This window comes from Hippopotamus amphibius, chromosome 17 (genome assembly GCF_030028045.1).
Source record: "Hippopotamus amphibius kiboko isolate mHipAmp2 chromosome 17, mHipAmp2.hap2, whole genome shotgun sequence".
Taxonomy (NCBI): Eukaryota; Metazoa; Chordata; class Mammalia; order Artiodactyla; family Hippopotamidae; genus Hippopotamus; species Hippopotamus amphibius.
The window spans coordinates 13,389,068-13,413,941 of record NC_080202.1 but is presented as its reverse complement, the minus strand read 5'-3'; the positions used below and the strand labels follow the sequence as shown (position 1 = coordinate 13,413,941).

The 24,874-nt window shown below is 52.7% G+C and overlaps 1 protein-coding gene across 7 annotated transcripts in view; it reads right to left on the bottom strand.

Moving 5' to 3' along the window:
* SLC43A2 (solute carrier family 43 member 2) overlaps positions 1-23,525 on the bottom strand; it is a 35,393-nt gene extending 11,868 nt beyond the window's left edge. For 2 of the 7 annotated variants that reach the window (XM_057716226.1, XM_057716232.1), the window contains exons 1-6: positions 23,445-23,525; positions 22,340-22,553; positions 13,918-14,125; positions 12,245-12,300; positions 11,451-11,527; positions 347-439 (exon numbers count right to left, since the gene is read on the bottom strand). In XM_057716226.1, coding sequence (XP_057572209.1) covers positions 347-439; positions 11,451-11,527; positions 12,245-12,300; positions 13,918-14,125; positions 22,340-22,499 — 594 coding nt within the window. In that variant the 5' untranslated portion in view covers positions 22,500-22,553; positions 23,445-23,525. The other 5 variants (XM_057716229.1, XM_057716227.1, XM_057716231.1 and 2 more) reach the window with 5 other exon arrangements.
* Between the last annotated feature and the right edge of the window lie 1,349 nt (positions 23,526-24,874).

Here is a 24,874-nt window from a genome sequence, read left to right as displayed (position 1 = left end):
CAGTGGCGAGCAAGAGCCCAACAACAACAGACCTGGGGGTGGGAGGACTGGAGTTGGACTCAGGATGGGGGACACTCAGCCCCTCTCTCTCCCCCAGCCCTGAAATGCAAAGGCAGCCTGCAGTCACACCTTGCAGTAATATGCTTGAGTTTTCCATCCCTCACCCCCACCCCCACCCCCTGACTGAGTGGGTTTCTTTTCTTACTCCCACGGTGCCCAGGTGCATCCTCCCAGATGGGGGTGGAGGGAAGGACGGGCCCCAGCACCTACAATGACTTCCTTCTTCGGAGAGGGCTGACGGAGTCTTGAAAGAGACCTCTGCTCAGACACTAGTTCACACCCTCACCTTGACTCCTGGGAAGGTGACTGCCGAGGAGGCATAGGATCCAATCATCAAAGCAATAAACGTGGACCGAAGGTCACCAAACATGTTGGGCAGCTGAAAGACAAGAAGCAAGGGAGACTTCTGCTGAGCGAACAGACAGGGGACGATGAAAAAGGCGGGGAAGAGAGAATCACGTCATCCTCAGGCACCACTGCTCATCTGCTCTCCTCCTCGTGTAATTCACGGGGGAATCAGTCCAGGAGTAATCACAGCTATTTGAAAGTTTTTTCTTCCCAGACTGAGGTTGAGAGTAATGCAAAACTCAGCCTCTGCACGTGAAAGAGCTGGTGGACCTCCTGGCTGGCAAGCATCCTTCCTCTCTGCTCCGGCAGAAGCCAGGGCTCTCCATCTTTGCAGGGTTACGAGGAGACAGCAACAAGCAAAGTCAGGGGCTTGAGGCAACCCTCAGAGGGCACAAGCCTGTGGAAAGCAAGACTCTATTTGGGGATAAGAGCATCATTTTACAAATAAAAATATCAGTGTCCCAGAAGGACCAGATGTCAGCAAAGGCTGCTTTTGGTTCTGAGAAGAGTAGGTCTCTGGAAGGTGCCAATCAGAATTCTGGGGGCTGGCCCAGGAGGCCTGCTTCTGAATTTCTAGGTCTAAGAAGGGCTTTCCCTTACCACCTGGAAAGATCAACGGCAAGAAAGGCCCAGGCTCTCTTCGCTGTGAGGCCACTTTTCCCATCTCACAGCAGCTTGCTCTGGGCCCGCCTGACTTGCCTGCGCAGCTAAAACCCTCAGTCATACAAATCCAGGTATGGTATAATATGGCAACGCGGTCACGGACTCAAACAGACATGGGGCAAAGCGCATCCTCCCAAACAGCAGTCTCGGCTGCTCTGGCTAACCTCAGGGCAGCTCACCCCGTCTGCTGTGAAGGTTTCCCATCCACACCCAAAAGGTCCCTGGCATCGAGAATAGCTCTCTGGATCTGCCAACCTGCTTCACTGCACGCAGGCTGTTCATACGGACCTAATCGATGCTCCCCTTCCCCATCTGTCTGGAATCATTTGGGCTTTTATCAAACATGGGCCATGTGATGGCTGCCTGCAAGGTAATCCACTGTTGCTGAACAGAGGCAGTTTGAATGTGTTTACCTACCTGCCCCTCATCATTTCTGCCTGTTCTGACCACAGTGAAAAATGAAGCGATATCATCAAAATTAAAAATGTTTGCACTTCAAAGGACATCATCAAGAAAATGAACAGACGCACAGAAGGGAGAAATTTTTTTACAAATCGTCTATCTGATAGGGCACCTGAATCTGCAATACACAAAGAAATCCTACCACTCAGTAATAAAAACATAAATAACCATTTTTAAAACGGGCAAATAGACATTTCTGAATAGACGTTTCTCCAAAAAAGATATACAAATGGCCAATAACTGTATGAAAAGATACTCAGTGTCATTAATCATAGGGAAATGCAACTCAAAACCACAATGAGATACTGCTTCATACCCCCTAGGGTGGCTATAAAAAAAAAAAAGATAACAACAAATGTTGGTGCTGATAAGAGGAACCAGAACCCTCCTGCACTGCTGGGAGGAATGTAAAATGATGCAGCCACTTTGGAAAACACTCCGGCAGTTCCTCAATTGAAGATAGAGCTACTATATGACCCAGAAATTTCACTCCTAGGTATATACATACCCAAGAGGGATGAAAACACACATCCACACAAAAACACGTACATGAATATTTATAGCAGCATTCTTTTTTTTTTTTTTTGGTCGCATGCAGGATCTTAGTTCCCTGACCAGGGATCGAACCCGGGCCACCTGCAGTGGAAGCATATGATCTTAACCACTGCACAGCAAGGGAAGTCTCCATTCTTTATAATACACAAAAAGTGGGGATAACCTCCATGCCCATCAACGGATGACTGGAGAAGCAAAATGTGGTACATTCACACAAGGGAATATTATTCAGCCACAAAAAGGAATGAAGTACTGATGCCTACTACAACATGGATAAACCCTGAAAACATTATGTCAAGTGAAAGAAACCAGCCACAAAAAACCACGTAATTTTGATTCCATTCATATAAAATGTCCAGAATAGGCAAACGCATAGAAACAGAGAAGAGACTAGGGATTGCTGAGGGCTGGGGTAGAAGAAGCCGGGAGGAATAGGGAGGAAATGCTAATGGGAACAGAGTTGTGATTTGGGGTGATATCACTGATTCTGGTGATGACTGCATAACTCTATAAATACACTAAAAACCGCTGAATTGTATACTTTAGGTGAATTGTATGGTATGTGAATTACGTCTCAATATCATTAAGAAAAAACAATCGAACAAACACGAATAAGAGATTTGAGATGTTTTGGGACCCGAGGATTAAAAAGGAACACGAGGAAATCAAGAGTGTATGGCCAACAAAGCCATCCTATGGCATGAAGCCAGGGTGGCTCTCCAGCCTCCCCAAAGAATCCCCAGCACACAAAGAGCTCTTCTTCCAGCCCCCTCTGTCCACTCAGGCATCTCAGAAATGTGATGTGCTCATAGGTACCCAGGCACACCCAGGTGAGCACTAAAGGCGCCCAATCTTACCCTTTGCACACCTGCCTCCCAGGTATGCTGTGGTTAAGAGGACACGCCTCGGTTCCTGAGCTTGCACATTTGGGCTGTGCCACGCTGGCTACTCCAGCAAAGCATCTCAGGCATTTCTGGGGCCATATCTGCCCCAGGGGGAATCCAAAGATTAGTTTTGCTTGTATGGAAGGAGGAAACTGTTCCAGCCTGGGATGCCACTCCAGCCAGGGCATGTGAAGGAAGAAAAGGATCAAAGAGGGCTTAGAGGGACTTCCCCTGGTTAAGACCCTGCACTTTCAACGCAGGGGGTGCAGGTTCAATCCCAGGTTGGGGAATTAAGATCCCACATGCTGCGCAGCACAGCCGGGGGGAGGGGTGCTGAGAACCCAACCAAAAGAGCAGATGGAGGGAGGACAAGAGCCACTTGGTGCAGTCAAACAAGGAAACACTTTTGTTGGAGCAGTCACCTTGGGGTACAAAGAGTGTCCCCAACTTTTTGACAGGGCAAGGGCTACTTCTGAAAAACAGCTGGCTTGCTAGCTAGCCCTTTTTCTTCTAGCCTAACCCCAGCTAGAGGCCAACAGAACAACAGGGGCTTGGGGCTAGTGGGCAACTCTGACCTCATCCTCTGGAGTCTCCTCCCTAGACCTGGATCCAGGCGAGAACGGGAAGCTGGGAGAGGAGACCGACCTGACCCCTGGCCCTGGATGAGACCCTCGCGCTCATGCCTGAACAAGGGCAGCAGCCTTCCAGCTGCCACTCCCTGCCTGGAACATTCTTTGCAACACCCTGAAAATTCTCCTCCCTAACGTTATTTGGGTCAGCAGGGCCATTCCTAGGGCGTACAGAGCCTCAGGGCAAACCACACTGTGCAGCCTTCTCACCAACATGTACATCTTGTATTTAAATTATGATTATTTTTCCGGATTAGAAAAACAATGTGTATCCATTGTAAAACATCTGGAACAAAGTACACGTAAAGAATGAAAAATTCCCCTGATATTGTCATGTTACCATTTTGATATACTGTATTTCCTTTCAGTCTTTTTCCTATAAATACCTATAGCTTTGCAACCCAACTGAGATCATACACTGCATATTATTTTATGAACTTTTTTTTTTTACTTGATCTATTATAAATATTTTCTAATTTGGTATTCATCTTCAACATAATTTGTAACAACTGCCTGGTATTTCCTTTCCTGTATGGTCTATAATTTATGCAACCATTTCTCTGATGGTCTCAGATCCTTTTTAATTTTTATCATAAACAACATTTTAATGAACATTCTTGAAGATAAACATACATGCGTATAGCTATTATTTCCTTAAGGTAAATTCCCAAAAGTAGAATCACTGGGCAAAAGGGAATATACATTCTTAAGTTTTTGTGATAACTTCCAGAAAATTTATACCAATTGAAACTGAAAAAACTTACATTTATTGATTGCTAATAACTGAACATTTTTTTCCTACAGTTTTTAAAATCAGTCATTTATAGTCCTCATTTGTCCTTTCTTCCTATGAGGATGTTAATTTGTTCATACTGATTTGGTATAGGCTCTTTATATATTAAAGACCCTCACAGTTTATCCATATACTATAGGTATGTTTTCCTAGTTTGTCCTTTAACTTCTTAAAGGTGGGTTTTGTTTTGTTTTTTTTGACCAATATGTGTTTAAATAGGCAGTCAAAGTCTGTTGCAGCTTTTAGGGACTACCTAACATTTGTGTCAGATGAAATCTCTCTGAAAACAATATCAAGGATGACCTTGACCAGTGAAACCCAAAGCATAAACATTCTGGCAGTAGTCAATGTGTGGTCACAAAATAGCAAGCACAGGATACTAGAAGGTTTCCCAGGGGCATTAATTATTTTTCAAATGTTAATACTAATTGTGTTTTATCCCTTAAGCTACTTCCTTCCCTTCCTCCCAAAGCTGTCACACCTGCCAGAGGAAATTTACCCCATTTGCTGTGGCCAGCAGCTGCTTGATCAGAGGATTTTTCCTTATTATTAAGTTATATAATAATGTAACATAGTTATGCTAATATATTAGATAAGATAATACCATTATTATTGTAACAGCAACTATTATCCTAAAAATCCTCAAAACATCCTTACCAGGTAGGTATCCCTTATTACCCTCTCTTAATGGTACCAAACTTTAGTAGTAGAAAAGTCAAGGGACTCCCCCAAGCTGGTAAGGGTCAAACTTGGGATTCAAAGTAGATCAAGCTTAAGTGCCTAGCCACTGGGCTACTCTGTCTCTTGGAAAACTCACATGGCCCCTGAAGGGTACATACTTGATTTGGGGGACCTCTCATACCTCTCTGTGTTCCTTATTAAGCATTCTGTTTGCTCTCCCCACTAGAGACTTCTCATGGTCCTTTCCAATGCTCCTTTTAGACCTACCTGCCGCCTTCTCTCCCCTTGACCTTCTCTGGCCGACCTCCCCACAGTCCAGGGCCACGCTGTCAGGTGGACTTGCATTTGGCTGTGGACTCTCTCCTGTTTCATTTTCTTGTCTGAGTCTCCTCCCTGACGGGTATCCACATCCCCCTCCCTCCCTCCCTCTTTCCCTCCCTCTCTCTTTCCCTCCCTCTCTCCTTCTGCCTTGCCCGACCTCAGCTGCACATAATGGCCACTCAGAAGCCCTGGTGATGGAGTGGGTGGTGGCGGAGTACTGAGCAGAGAGCCCTAGTGCTGGCTGGGGGTGCCAGGTGGAGGTGGAAGAACCAGGTCTGTGGCCAAGCAGGAAGCTGTAGTGGAGCTGCAATGACAGATGCGGGGGAAAACACTCAGCAGGGGTGGCTTCCTGACCTTGGGTTCCCAACTGCACTCACAGGTGGGGGGCGCGTCCCACCACCACCCCTGCTGCCTCGGGGAGGACTGGGGCTGGAGGGGGCTCAGCTAGGCAGAACCCGCCCTCCGTGCTGGCCGGGCTCACACAGGGATGCCATCCCCACGTGAGCTGGTGGTGACTCACTCTCTCAGCCCCTGCGCTGCACTGTAAACAGGCTCCGGCTGTGTGACCTTCCCAGAGGGGAAAACAGCAGCTGCAGACGGCCCCTCCCCTGGAGTGCTGGCCACAGAGCGCGGCTACTGGACAAGAATCACCAGAAGCCTGGGCTCCAGCACAGGGAGGATGGGCTGTCCTCCTTGGAGGACCCTCTTTAAGATGTCTCTCTTCCCAGGGGCCCCCAAGTCAGGCCTGGGACTTGCTGGTAGGCAGGGACAGAAGAGCCACTGCGTAGCCACCTAGCACCGACTTTCCAAATCAGTGATCTCCCGAGCCCACCAGCTGGGGGCTCACCCTGGCCCTCGGGGAGATGCCACGTGCCGCCCGGGGTGGGGGAGGGGCTGGTATTCTGGCCCTCAGGCCCCTTCCTGAGCCTTGTCCTCAGGTGGCTGCAGTACACACCCAGAGCTCTGGGCAACCTGAATAGGCTGGGATCCAGGTACCAGTCTGGACAAGTGGACTCAGCAAAGCTGGGTTCTTTTCTAACCCTTCACAACTGGCAGCTCCAAGCGCACACTGCCAGGAGAAGGTCCTTGTGGTCACCTTTCCGCTTCACTGCTGAAGGGGTGGGGAGGAGAGGCCACTCCCCCAGCCACCTCGTCCGCTTTCCCAGCCAGGTCCAGCCCTGCCGATGACCCCACTAAACGTTCTGTCCACCCCTGAACGAGTCACGTGCTGGGGGAACTTCGTGAGGCAGAACCCTCTGATGGGTGAATTTTTCCCAGGCCCGTGCTGAACAGGTGACTGCTTCGGGTTCTCAAGGCACAGAACAGAAACCCAGAGGCAGAGCTGGCTCCCAGGCACCGGGAGACTCCCGCGCACCTGGGGCACGTGGGATGCTGTGGGGACCCTCTCCTGGCTGTAGAAATGGGTCAGTGGAGCAGGAATGCTAAACTCCCACACAACCCCCCCCCCCCGGTGGGGGAGGGGGAGCAGATCTGCCTCACCGCTGTTCCCTGAATCCTCTCCCTCCCCTTCTCTTAGGTGTTTGAAGCGGGATGTTTATTTCTCTTCAAACCCAGATCCCAACTCTCATGGGATCATTTCTTCCTCGAGTTCAAAGCCAGACTTCAGTGAATCAAATAGGAAAAGCCCACAGAGAAATGCTTCATCAAGGAGCCTGGCAACACTTTGTCATCACTTTTCTGGGAGGGTTTCGGCTCAGAACTCCCCGGCTCGCCCACACCGACAGGGGTCAGAGTAATGAAGTGGAAAAGACGTATCCACAGTGTTGGCAGCATCTGCTCCCATCTCTAAGCAACCCCGGCCCCGGATTGTCGGGTGGCGGCTCAGAGACGCCACCACGGCCACCGGCCGGTGTTTTCCTCAAGGCCACCGGCCGGTGTTTTCCTCAAGCCGATGAAGCGCGTTAAAGACTTATACAAATGCAAGGCATTGAGCAAACAGACCAGATTGTGCTGTCCAGATGTCCAAGGGGGGAGGCTGAGGCTCGGCACCGCGGGGTGTGCCCTGCACCACCAGTGACCGCACCCTGCTCCTCCGAGGGCGTCTCATCGCCCGGGGCCCTCTGCAGCAGGGACCTGGGGAAGTCAGTGCTAGCCATGAGGCAGCCCACCTGGCATGGGATCCAATCTCCGCTCTAGGGGGCAGGATCACCTGTGAGTACACACCTCTCGGTCTCTGCAGGGACGTCTACAGGCCTGTGGGGAAAGGGCATTCTGCCAACGTGGGGCCCCCTCTCCACCAATGGGAGTAGCGGTTCACAGTCCCCGGTCATCTTTATTTACACCACAGCCCATGCAACACAAAACCCCTTGGGACTCAGAAAGTCCCCCAGTTAAGATTTCCCTGGCAACACATTCCCCCCAGATTCCCAGGTTATCACGGAGTGATTATCCACGGCCCCAGAGCTGTTGTGGGAGATTTGATTTAGGGAGTTCCTAAAGGCGACCCTGAAGACTCCTTTGTCCCCCAGATTAGACCACGGGTTGAAGACCTGAACAGAAAATACCGTTGTGCTGCTAGCTCGGCGTCTCTGGGAACCAATCCTGACAGTTCTGCTTTTTTTAAAGGCCTGGGCTGTGTCAGAACGAGATTCAGCTCTGCTCAGCAGAAGCCTCGACCAGCCCAAGAACATTGCCCAAGAACTCCAGCCCTGCCCTCGCTGATCGGCTTCTCATTCCCCTTTCGGGGTCTGTTCTGGAAAGGCTCCTTATCTGAGGCCTCACGGGACAGAGGAATGCCCAAGGAGGTCCCTCAGGCCAGGGGCCGTGTGGAGGTGGGAACGCATGACATAAAAAGTGCTTGGGGAGTCGAGCCATGGAACTACCAGGGGGCTGGGGGTGGGTGTCGGCCCCTGCCTTCCGACAGGGAATTGTGATTGAACTAGCTTCTTGGTGTCGCCAAGAAGCTTGGTTGTCAGACTTTTTCTGTAAAGGGCCAGAGAGGGAGTATTTTAGGTTCTGCAGGCCATGTGGTCTCTGTACAACTTCACTCTGCGGCCACAGCACGAAAGAAACAAGTGGGAGCGGCTCTGTGCCAGTAAAACGCTGTTTACAGAAACAGTGGTCTGGATGTGGCCTGGGGGCAGCAGTCTGCTGACCTCTGCTCTAGAGCCAAGAATGGGGAACTTAGAGGACAAGCCACCAGCTTCCCTTAAGCAGATTCTTGCTAACCAAACGCTTCAGGTGATGATCAGATGGTTTTCTTGCCTGGTTACTATCTGCCCTGTGCAGCCCTAACCTCCCTGTGGGAGAGCCAGGAGCTAACAGGAACACTCCTGCTGCAGTGCGTTTGGCTTCACACAAGACCTGCTAGAGGCTGATGAAAGCAACAGACTCTCCCCTAGAAAAGTGCACCTGCATGGCGCATGTGTGCACGTGTGCGCACACACACACACAAAATTTGCTTGCTGAGAATCTCAAGGGAGTGCCCAGCCCTCCTGAAACTTATTCACGGACCACTTAGAGGCCTAAGATATCTAGGGTGAGACCCCTTGCTCACTCAGGAAGACAACTAATTTTTCTGTATATGAAAGAGCACTTACAAAACACCTCCCCCCCCCAAAAAAAAGAAACAGCCTGTAGAAAAAGATAAATGACACAAAGAAACAATCACAGGAGAAATACAAGTGATCACAAAAAAGAGGTGAAAAGATGCTCTATCTCCCTAACAAAGAAAAAAAATTTAAAGCATAGTATATCATTTTTCACTCGATTAGACTGGCTAATGTTTATAGGATTGATGACAGGGTATTGGAAGGGGTGTGGAGGAAAACCTCTCAGACATGCTAGAAGGCTCGCATCTGTGTATAACCTTTTGGGAAGGCCATTTAACAGTCTATATTAAAATTTAAAACATGCTGAGGCTGGGGCCCAGCAATCCCACTTTCAGGAATTTATTTTACAGAAATACACGTACAGGGATGTTCACTTCGGCAGCATCATAAATCAGAAAAATTGGAAACCAACCCAAAAGTCCATTAGCAGGAAGCCGGCTACATAAATTATGGCACTTGTATGTGACAGAATCACATGGAACTGCTTAGTAATGAGGCCAGTCTCTAGAGTTTAAAATAATAAGGTAGATTTCTAGGGACTGGCAGGAAAAGACATAAAAGATACATTGTGAAGTGAAAAAGGCAAGTTGTAACAGTACTTCTTTTACATTAGTACATGCAGATTTTTTTTTTTAAATACCGAAGAGTCATTCTAAACTTATGAAGTCATTAGGCTTACAGGATTTTACAGTCCACATTTTACATTTCTAAAATACTGACTTTTTAAAATAAAACTTTTTTGTTTTATAATCATAAGGAAAAAAGAATTCTTATGACCTACTAGCCTCCCCTAAAGGTTTCCTGGACAAAAACTACGAACTCATTTTAAAGACTTTCTTAAGGGGGACTCATGGTGTGGTGGTTTTTAATCTATTTGTCTTAGGCTTTATTACAATAAAGCATCTTTCTCCATTTCAGAGCATAAGCTCCTCAAGGACCATCTCTTTCTTTTATCCTGAAATTCAGAACTGCCATGACCTAGGCAGAGTGTGGCTCAAATAATGAGGGTGATGCCAGATTTTTATTTTTCACTTTGATGAAACAGTTGGTCACGTTCATGCTGTCAAAGCACAAAGAACCGCGGCTCCTGCGTCTCAATTTATACAACTTAGTGGAATCTGTGTACGTTTGACAATTCTACCATATTTCTTAGAGTTTCAACATTTCTCTTCCCCTGGGAATTTGAAAGGGAGGGAGATATATCCATTTTTTATAAATCTACCTGGTTAAAAAAATAAAAATGCATGAAAGAATACAAAGTCAATCTCCTTCACGCCACCAGCGGCAAGGCATCCAGAGTTTCCAGCTATGTGTGTGTCCCCTACTCCCCGAGGACACCATATGTGTGGTCCTGGGCCGAGCCTCCTTCACCTGACACAGACTCCACCGAGTGTTCCATTTCCACGGACCCAGACCCAGGCAGTTCATCCTTCCCACCAGGGCAAAGTTAAGGCAAAACACAGGAAGGGTGAGCAGAAGAGGCACTGAGCCCGGCCTGGCCTCTGGCTCACAGCCTGCAGGCAAGGGGTCACAGAGATGTCAGTACCTCTTCAAGCTCCTTACAAGAAGACTAGCAAGCCTCCAGGGCTCCCCCAAAGCTAAACGAGGGCCCTTCAACAGCATGACTCCTGACTCATTAGTGGAAAGAGAAAGCAGAAGTGAATGCACTGCAAATAAACAGGGATGGGAGGTACTGGTCACGAAAACTTTCTCAAGGGGAAACTGAGGGAGGCCAGACCTTCCTGTGGGACAGAGAACTCTCTCTGCAAGCCTAGCGTTCTCACTTCTTTCCCAACGGCCAGCTCTGAAAGGCACAGCTGTCCGACCAGGTGAGCCTGCTGACAGCTCCCTTCTTCCTTCTTCTTTGACTTTCTTTCAACCCGGACCTTCCTGCAGCCTCTCCCACTTCCAAAAGAAGCACATTTTGTGGCATTCTGGTGCTACCATAGAGGAAACTCAGCATCCCGAGAAGGCTCTCCCTGCCCGGAAGGCTCCCTGTGCCCTGGCATTTACAAAACCAAGCAGAGAAGCAGCCTGTGTGTTTCCCGGAGTTTTTCACTCAGTGCTGAACAAAGCAATGGTTACAGGCAGGGTGACTCCAAGAGAGGTTTGTTTTCAGGTTGCACTGTTAGCCAGAGCTGCCAGAGAAAAGAAAAGAAAGTAGTTTGTTTTTCCTCCCTGGCCCTGCCTTCTCTGGGTACATGACTAGTGAGCTGGTTTCCTCGGCACCTAAGTCAAGGTCAGGAGGCAGGGGACGGGCCGCTCTGAGAGTCTTTAAGTCGGCCTGCAGGACCTCTCCAGTTTGGGAGGCCAAAACTGGCTTTGCTGCCACAACTTCACCACCAGCAACCCTCTGCTGCTTGGGATACCCTGGCAGATGCAGGCGAATGGAGAGCAAGGAAATCGAAGCCAATAAAAGCTGCCTCAGATTCACAAGAAGGTGACTGAACTGGAGATCCTCTTTAAAAAAACCAGTACTTACTGTTAACGAGGTGAAAGTCATGCACATCCCACCAAAGCCATTCAGAGCCAGGGCGATGAAGATGAGCACGGAGAGGGCTGGAAGGAAGCAGGGAGCTCATAAGCAGGGAGCCACGCTGAGCTTCAGGGAGGCTGGGGCCTGACCCAGCGCCTGGCAAGGAGCCGGCTCTGAACATACGCAGCTGAGTGACCAGCCATCAGGCGTTAATGCCGGACACCTGGGGACCTGGCCCAGCCTCTGCCTCATCCTCCTCTTGCCTATTTTATGGAGCTTGGGCTCTTGCAAAAGGTGCATCCCCGTCCTCCTTTCTCCACTAACCTTAGCAGCAAGGGAGAGGCCTAGAGAAGCTGCTTCACTGAAACCAAAAATACAGGTACCCAAGAATCAGGAGATGAGCCCGGATAAGATTTTGGTGAAACTCAAGTCCTATTTTGGTGTTTGTTCTAAAAGTCCCTGTAGTATCAGCCAAGCCCACGACCCCTGCATACACCCCTGCAGTTGGCCTGGTTCTGAAATTGGCATCAATGAGGCCATCGGGGATTGGCCTGGCTTGGCAGTGAGATGGGTGTTTCTCACCCCCTGGGAGCTTCTCTCAGGTCCCTATCTGGGGCCATTATTTGGTTATCCAGCCACCCATCTGTGAGCTTCAGGGAGCTCTCTGAAACTGGGTAATGGCCTAACAGGTGTCCCTCTAACTTGAGCAGTGAGCACCAGACCTGGCCCAGCTTCCTAGAGCACCTCTGGGCACTCTCTCCCCAGTCCCTGACAAAAGGGTAGAAGAAAAGCTTACTTACAGTTTGGGTTACTTGCTCCATATGCGATCAGCAAGCAGGAGACAGCAAAGCAGGCACTGAAAAGAAACAGAAATAGTACACTGTTATTATTGTTATTGTTCATATTGCTTATTTGGGGGTATTTGCTATGTGTCAGATGCTTTCAGAAAATTCACACACATTCTTTTGTTTAACAATTCTAAGGAGTATAATCGGCTCCAATTTACTGATAAGAAAAATAAAACTTAAAAAACAAAACCAAAACAAGGTCCTACTGTAGAGCACAGGGAACTCTATTCAATATTCTGTGATACACCATAATGGAAAAGAATATGAAAAAGTGTCTATACATGTATAACAGAATCACTCTGCTGTACAGTAGAAATTAGCACAACGTTGTAAATGAACTATACTTCAATTAAAATAAATTTTTTAAAAAACAAGTGTTCAAAATAAAATAAAATAAAATAAAAAACTTAAAAAACCAAAAAACAGGTATTCAAATACTCAGGAAGAAACAAACACAAAAACAAAAACTACATTCTCCAAGGTCTCCTAGCTAGCAGGTGGCTAAGCTGGAATTCAAGCCCCAAAGCCAGATCTAGTAAACGCCTCGCCGCACTGCCCCCTCCATCCCCCAGACTGGAGAGGGCGCCAAGGCTGTGAAGCGAGAGAGGACACAGTCCATTCCCCAGGCTCCCGTGCCCGCTCAGCTGGGGGATGGACAGAACCCCGCCACCCCACCGGGCAAGGGGCGATGAAGGGCAGCTTCCAAATCCCCTATACGTGGCTCCAAGCTGGGGACCAAGTCCTCTTGAGCTCCAAAGAATGAATGAAACGGATCCCCCACTCATTCCCTTCAAGGCTACAGGCCTCGCTCATTGCCAACCAGTGCCCTGCACGATGCTCATCCCCAGTGGGACTGGCTCGGGGAGGACCCTGGCCGGGGAGGACCGGCGGCTTGGTGGACTGGCCCTGGGACTGGCAATCTGGAGGCGTATAGCCCAGAACACACCCCGGGAGGTGCATCGGGTGACCCACTAAGGTGCCAGGGGTAGGGAAATACTATGTTACAATTTTAGAATTTTGGAAATTTTACAGTTTTCTCTTTTATAATTTTCAATCTTGGCCACTTTAATTGCTACTTTTTGTACATGCATCATAAAGCACATAAAACACTATATGAGATGATGGACTTGCCCTAGTGGCCATCACTTCATGATGTATGTAAGTCTGATGATTTTGCTGTACCTCAGTCTTATACAGGGCTGTACATCAATTATATCTCAATAAAACTGGAAGAAAAAAATAAAATAAAGCACATAAAACATTAAGAATGACATAAGTGTATATTATTGACAATTACATGTGCTTCTATTAGAGGTATGTATTCATAATCTTTTTTCCCCATGGGGATGTAAGATCAGAAAGACTGGAAACCAGCGTTCTTAATGACAAGCAATTCCAGGCCCTCCCAGGTAGGCCTGAGCCCTGTGACTTTTTTATGCAGACAGGCACAATGCAAGGATCACAGCAGCTACTGATTTGGTGGTAGATGAGGCAAGATCCCCATCCTGGGTAGACATTTTTTTGGGAGCTCCACAGTACATCTAATAGCAGGTAACCAGGATTCCCTACAGTGGGGAGTCTCAGCACAGGGGTCCCACCTGCCCGCCCCTACCCCCAGAACTGACCTGCCCAGCAGCCTGAGCTTCCTCGGGCCATACTTGTCCATGACGATGCCCAGGGGCAGGGTGATGGCACTGAGCAGGAAGGAGCCCACAGTGAAGGCCAAGTTTAGTATCTCATCCTGGGCCTTGCAGCTGAGCCAGCCATTCATCCGGCTCATCTCCTCGTGTTCTGGCTCTGCCGTGGCCCCCACTGTGCTGTTGGTGACATTTTCTGTGTGCAGAGGAAGGGAAACCTGATCACAGGGTCGTGGCAGGGATCCTCAAAGATCAGAGGGGCAGGTGCCCACCCAGAGTCAGCCCCCTGGGAATGCCAGGGCTGGCACTGGGCCCCTTGAGGGCTCCAGCTACCCCCCAGCAGGCTGGGATGTCCACCTGGCCCAAGCTCCCTGAAGCGATAATGCAGAGATTCTTAACTTTTGTTGGGGGTGGGGGGTCACAGATGCTTTGGAGAATCAAATAAAGAAAGCTCTGCTTCTGCTTCTTAGAAAATGCACACAAAGTCTCACCCACAGTTTCAGGGCCTTCAGGTGCCCCTTGCAGCACCCACGAGCCCCAGGTTGGGGTTCCCACTCTGGGGTAACCGACACCTAGAACAGCAGGCCTTGGCACCCAGCATGGGCTGTGGGTGGGACCCTAGGCTGGAGAGAACCTTCTCTGCAGCTCCGCTCACGGAAAAAGTCTGCGGCCAGTATACAGGAGGCCGACCCTAGACCACTTGGGAAAGACGGGCTACTGGTCTCACTGCACTGCCCTGGGTCAGCAGAGGGGCAGGGTGAATGGGCCTCCTTTGCTGCCCAGTACGACAGATTTCTCAAACACAGCCCCTGTGCTAAACCCTCCGCAATGTGCTCACAGCATCAACCACCACATATACTGTGTCATGGAACCCCTGGGAAAGGTGTTTTTGGTTTTTGTTTAAAAAAAAAAGTCCCAAGTAATTTGCTTTCACTTGCTGAAGTGCACCTTTTGTCTTTTTCTCCCTGGGGTCATGATGTCACTGTCCCCTGTGGCCACGCCTGTGCTGTAATTCCAGTCCTTAATGATCCCCTCCAAAGTCCACCCAGCACCAAGACAACGAAAAGACGGAGGAAAAAGTGCTGCGGCAGCGGAGGGCGGGAGGGTGGAGGACAGGCCGGCACGTAGCTGAGGAACGCTCTCCTCTCGGGGACTGCTAGTTAAGAGATGCTGACTAATCCTGCAGAGAGAGGAGCAGCCTCTGATTAGAGGCGAGGTCACGCTGGGAGACTCAAGGAAATACCTCTCTTCAGATAACTGCATGCCTCCTGAGTGCAGCCCTCTGGCGCCAGGGCTGTAAAGCTGAGGTCTGCAAGGCCTGCCCAGGCCTCTCTCGGGGGTGACCCAAGGTCATGGGAAAAGATGCACTTTGGGTGAATCATGCTATATGCCAACCTCTGACCAACAAGCCCTGTGGGGGGCACGTTGAAGATGGGGTGCTGGAACCTGGCCTCTGGGTTCCAATTTTGGTTCTTCTACTTCCTATTTGTATAGCCTTGGAGAAGCGACTTCACCTCTACCTCAGCTTCTTTATCTGTAAAATGGGTATAAGTACCTACCTCTCTAGAGTTTGGGGGAATATAAAAGAGAAGATCCAGATAACATTCTAGAGCTCACATAGACACAGAAAGTGTTTAATCAACAACTGCTAAAAGTTGTTATTACTCCTCCTCTTCCTCCCCCTCCTACTGGTGGCTCGGAATGCGGGTAACGGTGCAACTGGCTGGCCGCAGAGCCGGATGCAGTAACTGGGAGCAGAATTCCATAACTGATCATTCATCCACAGCACGAATCCATGTCATCTCCCACTGGGCCGGGGGCCCTGAAGGACAGGGACTGTGTTCTAGCCACCTGTGTCCCCACCACCTCCCCTTGGTCCGGGTGCACAGCAGTTGTTTACTGAATGAATGAAAACAGCGGTATCAGATCACGTTGACCAAAAGGATCAAGAGAGAAGCAATGAAACAGGACACATGGAACCAACTCGAAGACAGAGGGGATCGAAGGAGATTACAGTCACAATGTCAACCTCCTGAAGCCAAAGAAACAAAACCTAACAAGTCAGGTTCCCACCCCCCTCCAATCCCCGTCACTTTCTCTCCGCTTTCCAAAAGATGCCCCACCACGCCGGCAGTCAAAACACACCACAAACAGGGTCAACCGAGCCCATTAAGATCCGGCTCAGAACTGTCACACACACTGCCTGAGCCAGCGGGCCTGAGCTGCTGGTCCACCGTGGGGCTGCTTCCGGAAAAGCAGAGCTGCTTCCCAGGTCGGCACTGGTTTCAGGTGTCAGCTCTGCCGGCAGCAACAGGAACTGAATGTGAAGCGGGAGGACAGGGTCTCCGCGAAGCAACGGCCACCTCCAGGTTGGTGTGCAGCTGTGAGCAAACCAGCACAGGTGCCACAGAGTGGGTGGGGGAGGGGGCACCCCGGGGTCCAGGATTGCTGGCTTGTGAGACCCGACTGTGGCCACGTGGGGTCTGGAGGCTGTTACGGCGCTAGAGGACACAAAATCACTCAGGGCTGGCGGTGCTGCGGGGTCTACAAGCAGGGAGCCAGATGGGGAGAGGAGGGAGTGAGACAGCACCATCTCTGAGTAGAGGCACCAGGGTGCCCTGCTCCCAGTTCTCCCAGAGAGGAACCACAGCTGGACCTAAATCCATGACTGTACTCCCCGAGAGAGAGAAGATGAAATCCCAAGGCAACATACATGAGGCAGGCTCCCTGATTTGCTCTAAGTGAAGATGGGAACAAAAACATCTTGAATTGTTTAGAGATCTGGTCACCCTGTAACCAGACGGGGGCACAGGGGGAAAGAAGTCAGAGTGGAGGGAAGGGACTCTGTCCCGCCCATCCTTCACCCCAGAGCTGTCGCAACAGGAGCAGACCTTACACTTTGGGCCACCAGCCTCATCTTAAATCCCTGCCAACGGGGCCACCTGGCCCTCTGCCCTCCTAGCTCTGGGCGGTGATGTCCGGCAACAGAGGAGCCAGGGGTGGGGGCGGTGGGGGGGAGGCCAGGCGGCCTCTCGTTGGCCCAGGGAGCAACGTGAGTGCCCCCTGCCCCAGCGGGAACTAAACCTTCCATGAGCCCGAAGCTTTGTTGGCAGTAAACAGCCCACACGCATAATCACAGATCCAGCAGATGCCCAAACAGTCACATCCAGGCTGCTCCTGTCGCTCTGCTCCCCACCGGGACCACTGTGGGCCGGAGAGACACTAACAGATAAACACCCAGGAAGTGCCAAGCCCCTGGGGTGCCCCTCGGCTCCCGGCCTGGAGCTCAGCCCTCACCCCGGCACAGCCTGCTCTGTGCCTCACCTGCACCTGTTTATTACAGACGCGGCCCGGCCCGGCCCAGCCGGGGAAGGTGAACCAAGAAGACAGGCAGGGGGGCTTCCTAGGTGGCGCAGTGGTTAAGAATCCGCCTGCCAATGCAGAGGTCATGGGTTCAATCCCAGCTCCAGGAAGATCCCACATGCCGTGGAGCAACTAAGCCCGTGTGCCAAAAAAAAAAAAAAAAAAAGAAGACAGGCAGGGACCTGGCGTGTCCAGTGTGCAGAGAACAGGCGTAAGGCTGCTTAGGAGGAGACCCGGGGCAGGGAAGGGAGAACAATGCCTGCCCTGTTCGGCCCCACTCACAGCCTCACACACAACATCTTCACAGAGAAAGAGAGGGAGAAAAGAGGGTGCTGCGGCCCTGGGAGGCTCCCCTGACCTCCCTGGATCAAGAAGGGGCTCCCCTGACCCCAGGGAAACAAACCCGGACAGCTGCCCGTATGATGCTTGAGGGAGCAAAGGACCCCTGGCTGGAGGCCCCTCCAAACCTAAGCAGCGCCCCCTCAAGAGAGCAGGCCCCTGGACCCCCTGCTGATGGCCCCCCTGCCCGGGATCTGCTGGCTCTCTCAAATCCCTCGTCTATCCGGCAACAGGAAGCAGCATCTAAGTCTGGCAGGGGGTATGTAGGCGAGAGGTCAGCCTCAGACACGGCAGACCTGAGGCAGGACGCAGACAGTGAGCGGACCGTGCGGGGCAGGCCAGGGCCTAGCCCCTGGGCTGTGGGCACAGAGTGCCGGCCTGTGCTGGCTGCTGCGTTCCGTGCTACTGACTCCTGTGTCACTGAGTGCCATCCCACCCACCCCGTATTCCACATCTGGATACCAGGAGTGTCAGAGCAGGTAAGCCACTTCCCCACAGTCTCATAGACAGTACATGGGGAAGTCAGACTTGAAAGCAAGCTGTCGGACCTCAAAGCTCCTGCTTTTAACCTTCTGGCTGTGCTGATGCTGTACCACCTGCGTGAGAGGCATTTCAGAGAGAAAATGCTGAGAGAATAAAGACCCACAAGGCTGTCAGTGTCAGGGGGAGTGCCAGGCGGCCCTTAATGTCACCTAGTGAGAATGGGACTGCCCCCAAGATGCTCCCACGAGGTCCCTGAAAGCCAACCAAGCTGGACAGGACCTTAATGGGACACCACCAAGAAGCCAGACAGGGCACTGGATGTGCAGGAGGGAAATTAGGTCATGGGAAGGAGGAGGGCAGGGTTGGCAGGGAGGGCGGAGGGCACCAGCTCCTCTGTGACACGTCTCGAGGCTGGAGGCCCCAGCCTCCCTCCCCAAGTACAGAATTAAAAAAAAAAAAGAAAATCCAAAAAACTGAGGGGGATAGTGAAAACAGTCCTACTGACAGCAATAAAAGTGAAAGGATGAGGGGACTTCCCTGGAGATCTAGTGGTCTAGGACTCCATGCTTTCACGGCACAGGGCACGGGTTGGATCCCTGGTTAGGGACTAAGATCCCACATGCCGCACAGTGCGGGGACGGGGACACACACACACACACACACACACACACACGAAAGAATGGGTTTTCAAAAGCTACCACCAGTGAGTGGCCTTTGGCGGTGGGAGGAGACCATAAAAAGGGAGGGCCATGAAGTGGCAAGAACGGTCTCCTGTCCACATCTGCAGCCTCGGCCGGGGCTGATGGGGACCAGGCCTGGCCCTGCTTTCTCAGGGTCCCGGGGGCCAGCTTCCTGCTTTGTTTCAGTGAGGGGACACACAGCCCCCTGGCCACCACAAGCAGAGTAACTGCGTTGGTCAAGAGCACAGAACTGGGGTCTGCTTGGGGGTCCATGGCTGGGCCGTACGGTGGCTTCCTCGGGCAGAAGCCACGTCTCCCACCTTCAGGGCCCCCACCCCACCCCGCACCCGGCATGCGGCAAACCCTCAACAATTCATAAGAGGCCAATAGGTGACTCTGACCTTCTCTTCTGCCTCAGGAGCTTCTTTCTGCTCCAGAATAAAATCCAATCTCCCCAAGACCCCGGCAGGCCCTGGCCCCGGCCCCTTCCCATCTCTCCAGTCATCTCCTGCCTGCCTGTCCTTTCTCTTGTCTCTTTCAGCACACAGCCTGCCCCAGGGGCTCACTGCCCCCTCCTCTCCTGACTCGTCCCTCTGGCCTTCCACGTTTCTGCCTAAACATCAGAGAGCACCCCCACCCAAGCTGAACCAGGTCCCTACGGTGGCTCTCACCCCTGCTCTCTGTTGGGGTCCGACCACGACCACCATTTGGAGCCACGTAGGTCTGTGTATGACTCTTTGATGCTGGCAGACTGCAGACTCCCTGAGGGCCTGGATTGCTCTGCGCCCAGCACAGCAGCTCAGAAAATGTTTAATGAATGTATAGGTCAGATGAAAGAAGAGATTAAACTTCCACAGGGTGCACCAGCCCCCTGAGCTGATCCTGCCAAAGTGACAGAGAAAATTAAGAAAGAGGTTGGACGTGCATGGTAACAGCGGCCATCCAGGGGCCAAAAGGACACAGTTCTGGGAAAGCCGAGGCTGGGAACCCTGTCCGCTCCAGGGGGCCTGGGAAGGCAAAGTCAAGTAAGTGCCAGCCCCAGGTCCCCAGCCCCTATCATCCATCCTGACTTTCCGGGGGACAGGGATAAATAGCTGAGGGGAAATGGAAAACCCAGCTCTTTCTTTCTCCCACCTCACCACGCTGGAACCCGACACTGACATCCTTTCTGTGGCCGGATTCTGGCTGGAGTCCCGAGAGAGAGAGAGCTTAGAGAACCTTTCAACAGGTTCAGGCAAATTTTCTTTGGAGAACAAACCAAACATCAGTCCTAAAAGCAACAAAAAGCTGATGAATTTGCATTTCAATCAGCCTGTAGACTGGTCAGCTTTTCACAAGCCTAATTCAATAAAGGTAATAAATGGCCTAACTGCTTCTCTGCAATTCAGCTGCCCCCCAAGTATGAAGATATTAGGCCGAAGCAGAAATCTTGACCCCAAATCCTCCAGGCACTCCCAGCCAGACAAGACACAGGGATTCCTGGCCCCAAAAGGCAACAGGTTACTCAAACTCCAAGAAACAAGGAGCAAGAAGGCCAGAGAGATAAGCTGTGTGGAATCAGCAGGCCTGCCCGCCGCGGATGCTGGGTCAGCAGGTTTGCCACAGTCAGAAAAGCCAAAATTGGAGGCAGGAACAAAAGCACAGGATAAGAAGTTGATGTTCAACCCACAAGCCTGACCCTTCACCTTCACTCTGATTTACAGGAGGGACCAGGCAAGCCTCGCAAGGGCTTAAACAGCAACTCAGCACTGCATCGGCACAATCTCTGGGGCTCCTCCCACTTCAACGAAGGAAGAAGCCAAGGCTGAGGCAGGAATGAAGTGACCAGCCCCAGCGCCGCCAAGACCACAAAATAAATTATGTCAGTGGACAATGCGGGAGAAAAAAACCCTAGAACCTGACCCTCTGACACCACAGCAGGTCAAAAAAAATTTGACGACCATAGCCCTCTAGTGTGGACCAGATGCAAAAAGCTTCATGTGGGGATGATGCTTCTTTCTGTTTTTTAACCCCTCTGTGCAGCCTGAAAGAAATCACCAGAGGCCAGTAGGAAGAGTCATGATCTACAAGGGAAAAGAGAGGGAGGGAGAGGAGGTGCCAGCACTCCAACCTGTTCCCTTCCAGAGCCATTAATCTCTTAACATCTCTCGAGCAAAGCAGAAAGCTTGTTCAAGGAACAAGGTCTGAGTGACTCTCCCATCTCCCAAGATTTCTTGCTGATGTGGGGAAAGGTCTGCCAAGAACCCTTAGGCTATTAGGAAATATTTCTGAGTGGCTAAAGGCTAAAGGTTATAAGTGATGTACTCTCTGCCCTCTCTCCGGCAGCCTCAGCATCCCCTCCCTTTCTCCTGTCCTTAACCTCTCCCAGCTGAAGCTTCCCAAGTGACTGGAATGCTCAGGAATCTTCCTGGGAAGATCAGAGTAGGAAAACAGGGAGGATTCTACTTGGGCTTATAGGCAACATGAGTTGGTCCAAAGCTTTCTCTTCCCCCAAAATTAGAACTCTAGGGGGTAAAAAAAAGGCATGCCGGTGGTATGATTCAAGGGGTCAGACTTGGGCTAGCTCGATCCAATGGAACTTGGGCAGGGGCTGCTGACAAAGGTATGGGGAGAGACATTGCTGAGTTCAACCATTAGGTAGTCACTGCTGGGGACAGAGAGCAGAGGAAAACATTTTCTATCAAGGTTGCCTAGGAAGGGGAGTAGAAGATTAGAGGGTGAGAGCCACTTGGATCCCACTGTTAGGCTGAACCCCACTGACCTTCAGGAATCAGGATCCGCAAACAAGGTCATTGGGTGTGACCATAGGGGTGGGGTTAGATTTCTTGTAGACAAGCATCCTCAGCCTTCATTCAGCTACTCCAATGTGTGGCAAAGGGAGAGGACAGACCTAGTGTCATTTCCATCTATAACCCCCTTGCCTCTCTTCCGCCCCCCCCCCGCCCCCCCAACGGGGGTAAAAGGCCACTGAGATGTTCTCACAGCCTGCGGGAGGAAATGTTCTTTGGAAAATCATAAAGCAGCAAAAATAGACAAGAAATTGTATCTGACAAGCCCTTTAGAGACTCCATAACGGCCTGACCGAAAAACATCTAGATTTTAGATGAACCTTCCACGGGGTGAAGGCCAAGCCACTTCCTCTCTCTTGCTGCGCCCCAGCCACTGAGTCAGGAGTTCCTCTTTCTGACAGTCAGAGAGTAACATGTTTACTGCAAGGCAAGTGATGTTCCAGGCACTGGGAGGAGAGGAGTCCAGTCATGTTCTGGTGGCGGAAAGAACACCCTGGACTTGGGGGTTCTGGATCTATTACAGTCTACAGCTGTGCTGCCTCAGACAAGTCAGAAGATGTCTGATCAGTTTCTTCAGCCACAAAACAGGGACCATGATGTGTACCCTGCAGAGCTAGCTGAGGATCACTTGGGCCTTTTGCTTACTAGGAGGTGCTGCGCAGCGAGGTGGTCCTGCTGGCTGGGTCTACACCACCATCCGCCCTCTCCCAAAGCCCCCACGCCAGGAACCACCCCGAGTCCAAGCACCCGTCTCACCTGGCTCAGTACACAGGTAGGAGTAAAAGCCCTCCGACTTGAGCATGATGAGCAGCGAACCCCAGCCCAGGAGGACTGCCGAGAAGAGGAGGTTTTCCAACACGGCGGTGCAGGCCATCCACCAGCGGCGCCGATGGGCAGTGGCCAGGGTGGGCGCCATGGCGAGGCGAGGCGAGGCGCGGCGGCCCGGCTCGGGCTCGGGCTCTGCAGCCACCTGCGCACAGACCTCGGCGTCAGCGCCCGGCCCTACCCAGCCGGGGTGGCCTACCCAGCCGGGGTGGCCAACCCGGGCGGCTGCCGCAGCGCGCAGAGCTTGCCACCCCTCCGCGGCCCGGGAGGCAAGTGCGCGCAGGAGGGAAGCCCCAGCCCTGCCCGGGCCCTGGGCCACCCTCTCCGCCGCTGGTGCGTCCGCCTGCCCGCAGCTCTGGGAGAGCCGCCCCGGCCACACAGGGAGACGTCTCCCTCGGCTCACTCGGGGGGAAACTGAGGCATGGAGACACGAAGGGACTAACGCCTGCTCAGGGACGTGGAATTCGTCCTGGCTCCCAGCAGGACTGACGCAGCTTGGGGGCTGGCAGGAGAGGCAGCCTGAGGTCCGGATACCTGGGCAGGGGCATACCTGAGGGCTGCCACTCCCTGGGGCCCTCACCCGCGCCCGCCCGCCCTGGAGACCCTTCCCCAGGCCGGGCTCCCTCAACCATAGGATCAGCCCACGGAGCTCCAGAACGGCCCGCCCACGGCCCACTCATTGGCCCGACGGCACAGGAACTGCCGCGCCATTGGCCGCTGTCTAGGTCGCTAGGCGCTGCGGCCACGCGAGCCCCGCATGGGAGAGGCGAAGCCGGTTCAAACCGGCGGCGCGGGCCTCCTGCGCGACCCCCATCCGGGGCCGTTTCCTTCGGCAATTAGCTGGTTTCTGTGGAAGTGGACCCTCGTCCCCCTGTCCCTCAGCTCCCTCCTCGATTCATCTCTTTCCCGGCGGCTCCCCATCCATTCAATCTCTCTCCTTTCAAATGCGCACAGCTTCTCCCTACGCCCTTACTCGTGCGCCTTCTGCTCCCCCAGCACCCAAGCCTGGGGCCCAGACTCCCAGGATCCAGCTCACCCGGCTCCTCCTGGTGTGTATCGGGCCCGGCCGGCGCCTTTTCTGCCCCCCCTTTTATTCCAGCCCTTTTATTCCGACCCCAAGAAGAAAACAGTGCCGCACGCTGATTGGCCGAGTGGGGCTGGAAACAGGCGTTAACCAATCGGCAGCCACCCGCCCCGCGGCGAGCAGAAGCCGGTTCCGGCCGGACTGAGAGACAAACAAGAGAGCTGGGGGGGGGGACCGGGGGCTGCGTCGGGCAGGGTTTTGGTCTGTTGCTTTTAACTGGAGTCAAAGTCGGGCCGGGCACCGCCAGGGGCATTGCCCCATCGCCTCTCCAGAGCCTCCTCCGGAAGCCCTGTCCCCGGATTGGGTCCTCTGCCCGGCGTTCCGGCGCCCCCGGACTTCCCCTAGCTCCATGCGGGGCCGCCTCGCGCGCCCAGCTTGGCTCCCGCACTCCGCTCTCCTCCAGCGCGCTTCGTAGTCCCCAGCTTCTCTCGTGCCTCGGGCACCACGCCCGATGCTCTGGCTCGTGTGGGTCATCCCTCTGTCGCCGCCTGCATTGCCTCTTCCCCACGCAACGCTGCCGTCCTGTCTGCCATCGGCTTTGTGTCCTGAATCCTCGCTCTCCTGCCCCCTGTAACCCCCATCCAGGCGCTGTCTGCACGTTCCGGATCCCCGGACCTCTGGTCAGGCATGGTGTGCCTCTTCCCTGCCCTCCTGATTCACCGACCCCACTTCTGGGTGCCGTCTGCCCGGTCGCTGGAAAGAAAGTGCCCCTCGGGGATCCCCAAGTGGGAGTTCGGGGCTTGTCTGTTTCCTAGGACGTTGTTTCCTCAGGTGCCCATCCAGACGCTGACCGCCACCCCGTTCCCGCTCTCCTTGGTCCCCTTGGGGACCTCCATCCAGACCGGTCATCAGCTCCCTGCCGGAGTTGACTACCCCATTCCCACTGCCCGGCGCCACCTCCACCCCCTTACTCCCCGTTCCCCAGATGTCTCCTTCAGGTTAGGGCCCCCTCTGCAGTGTCAAACTGCCAGCACAAGTCAGGTCTCCGGGAAAGCGCGTGGGGTCGGGAGGGCTCTAGGCTCCTGGTCTGATCGCCGACCTGGACATGCCCCGAGGAACCGCCAGGGCAGGGGGATGGAGCCTGGACTCTGGAGGTTCAGCTCCATTTGGAGGTTCTCCCCTATCGAAGGCACTAGCGCAACCTCGGCGGGCCCTCGGCCTCCCGTAGATTCATCTTGGTCCCTCGGGCACGCTCTGGGAGCTGGCTTGTCATCCCAGGGCTGTGGGAGCCCCAGCAGCCTCCCGCTCCATGTCCCTGAGTCCGAGTGCGCCCCCTGCCGCCTTGAACTCGCCGCTGGCCACCTTACTCAGACCACGCCTGACTTTGTGGGCCTGGGGAATCCTGGCTGGTTATCTATCCGGTTACCCCACCCTGAAGAATC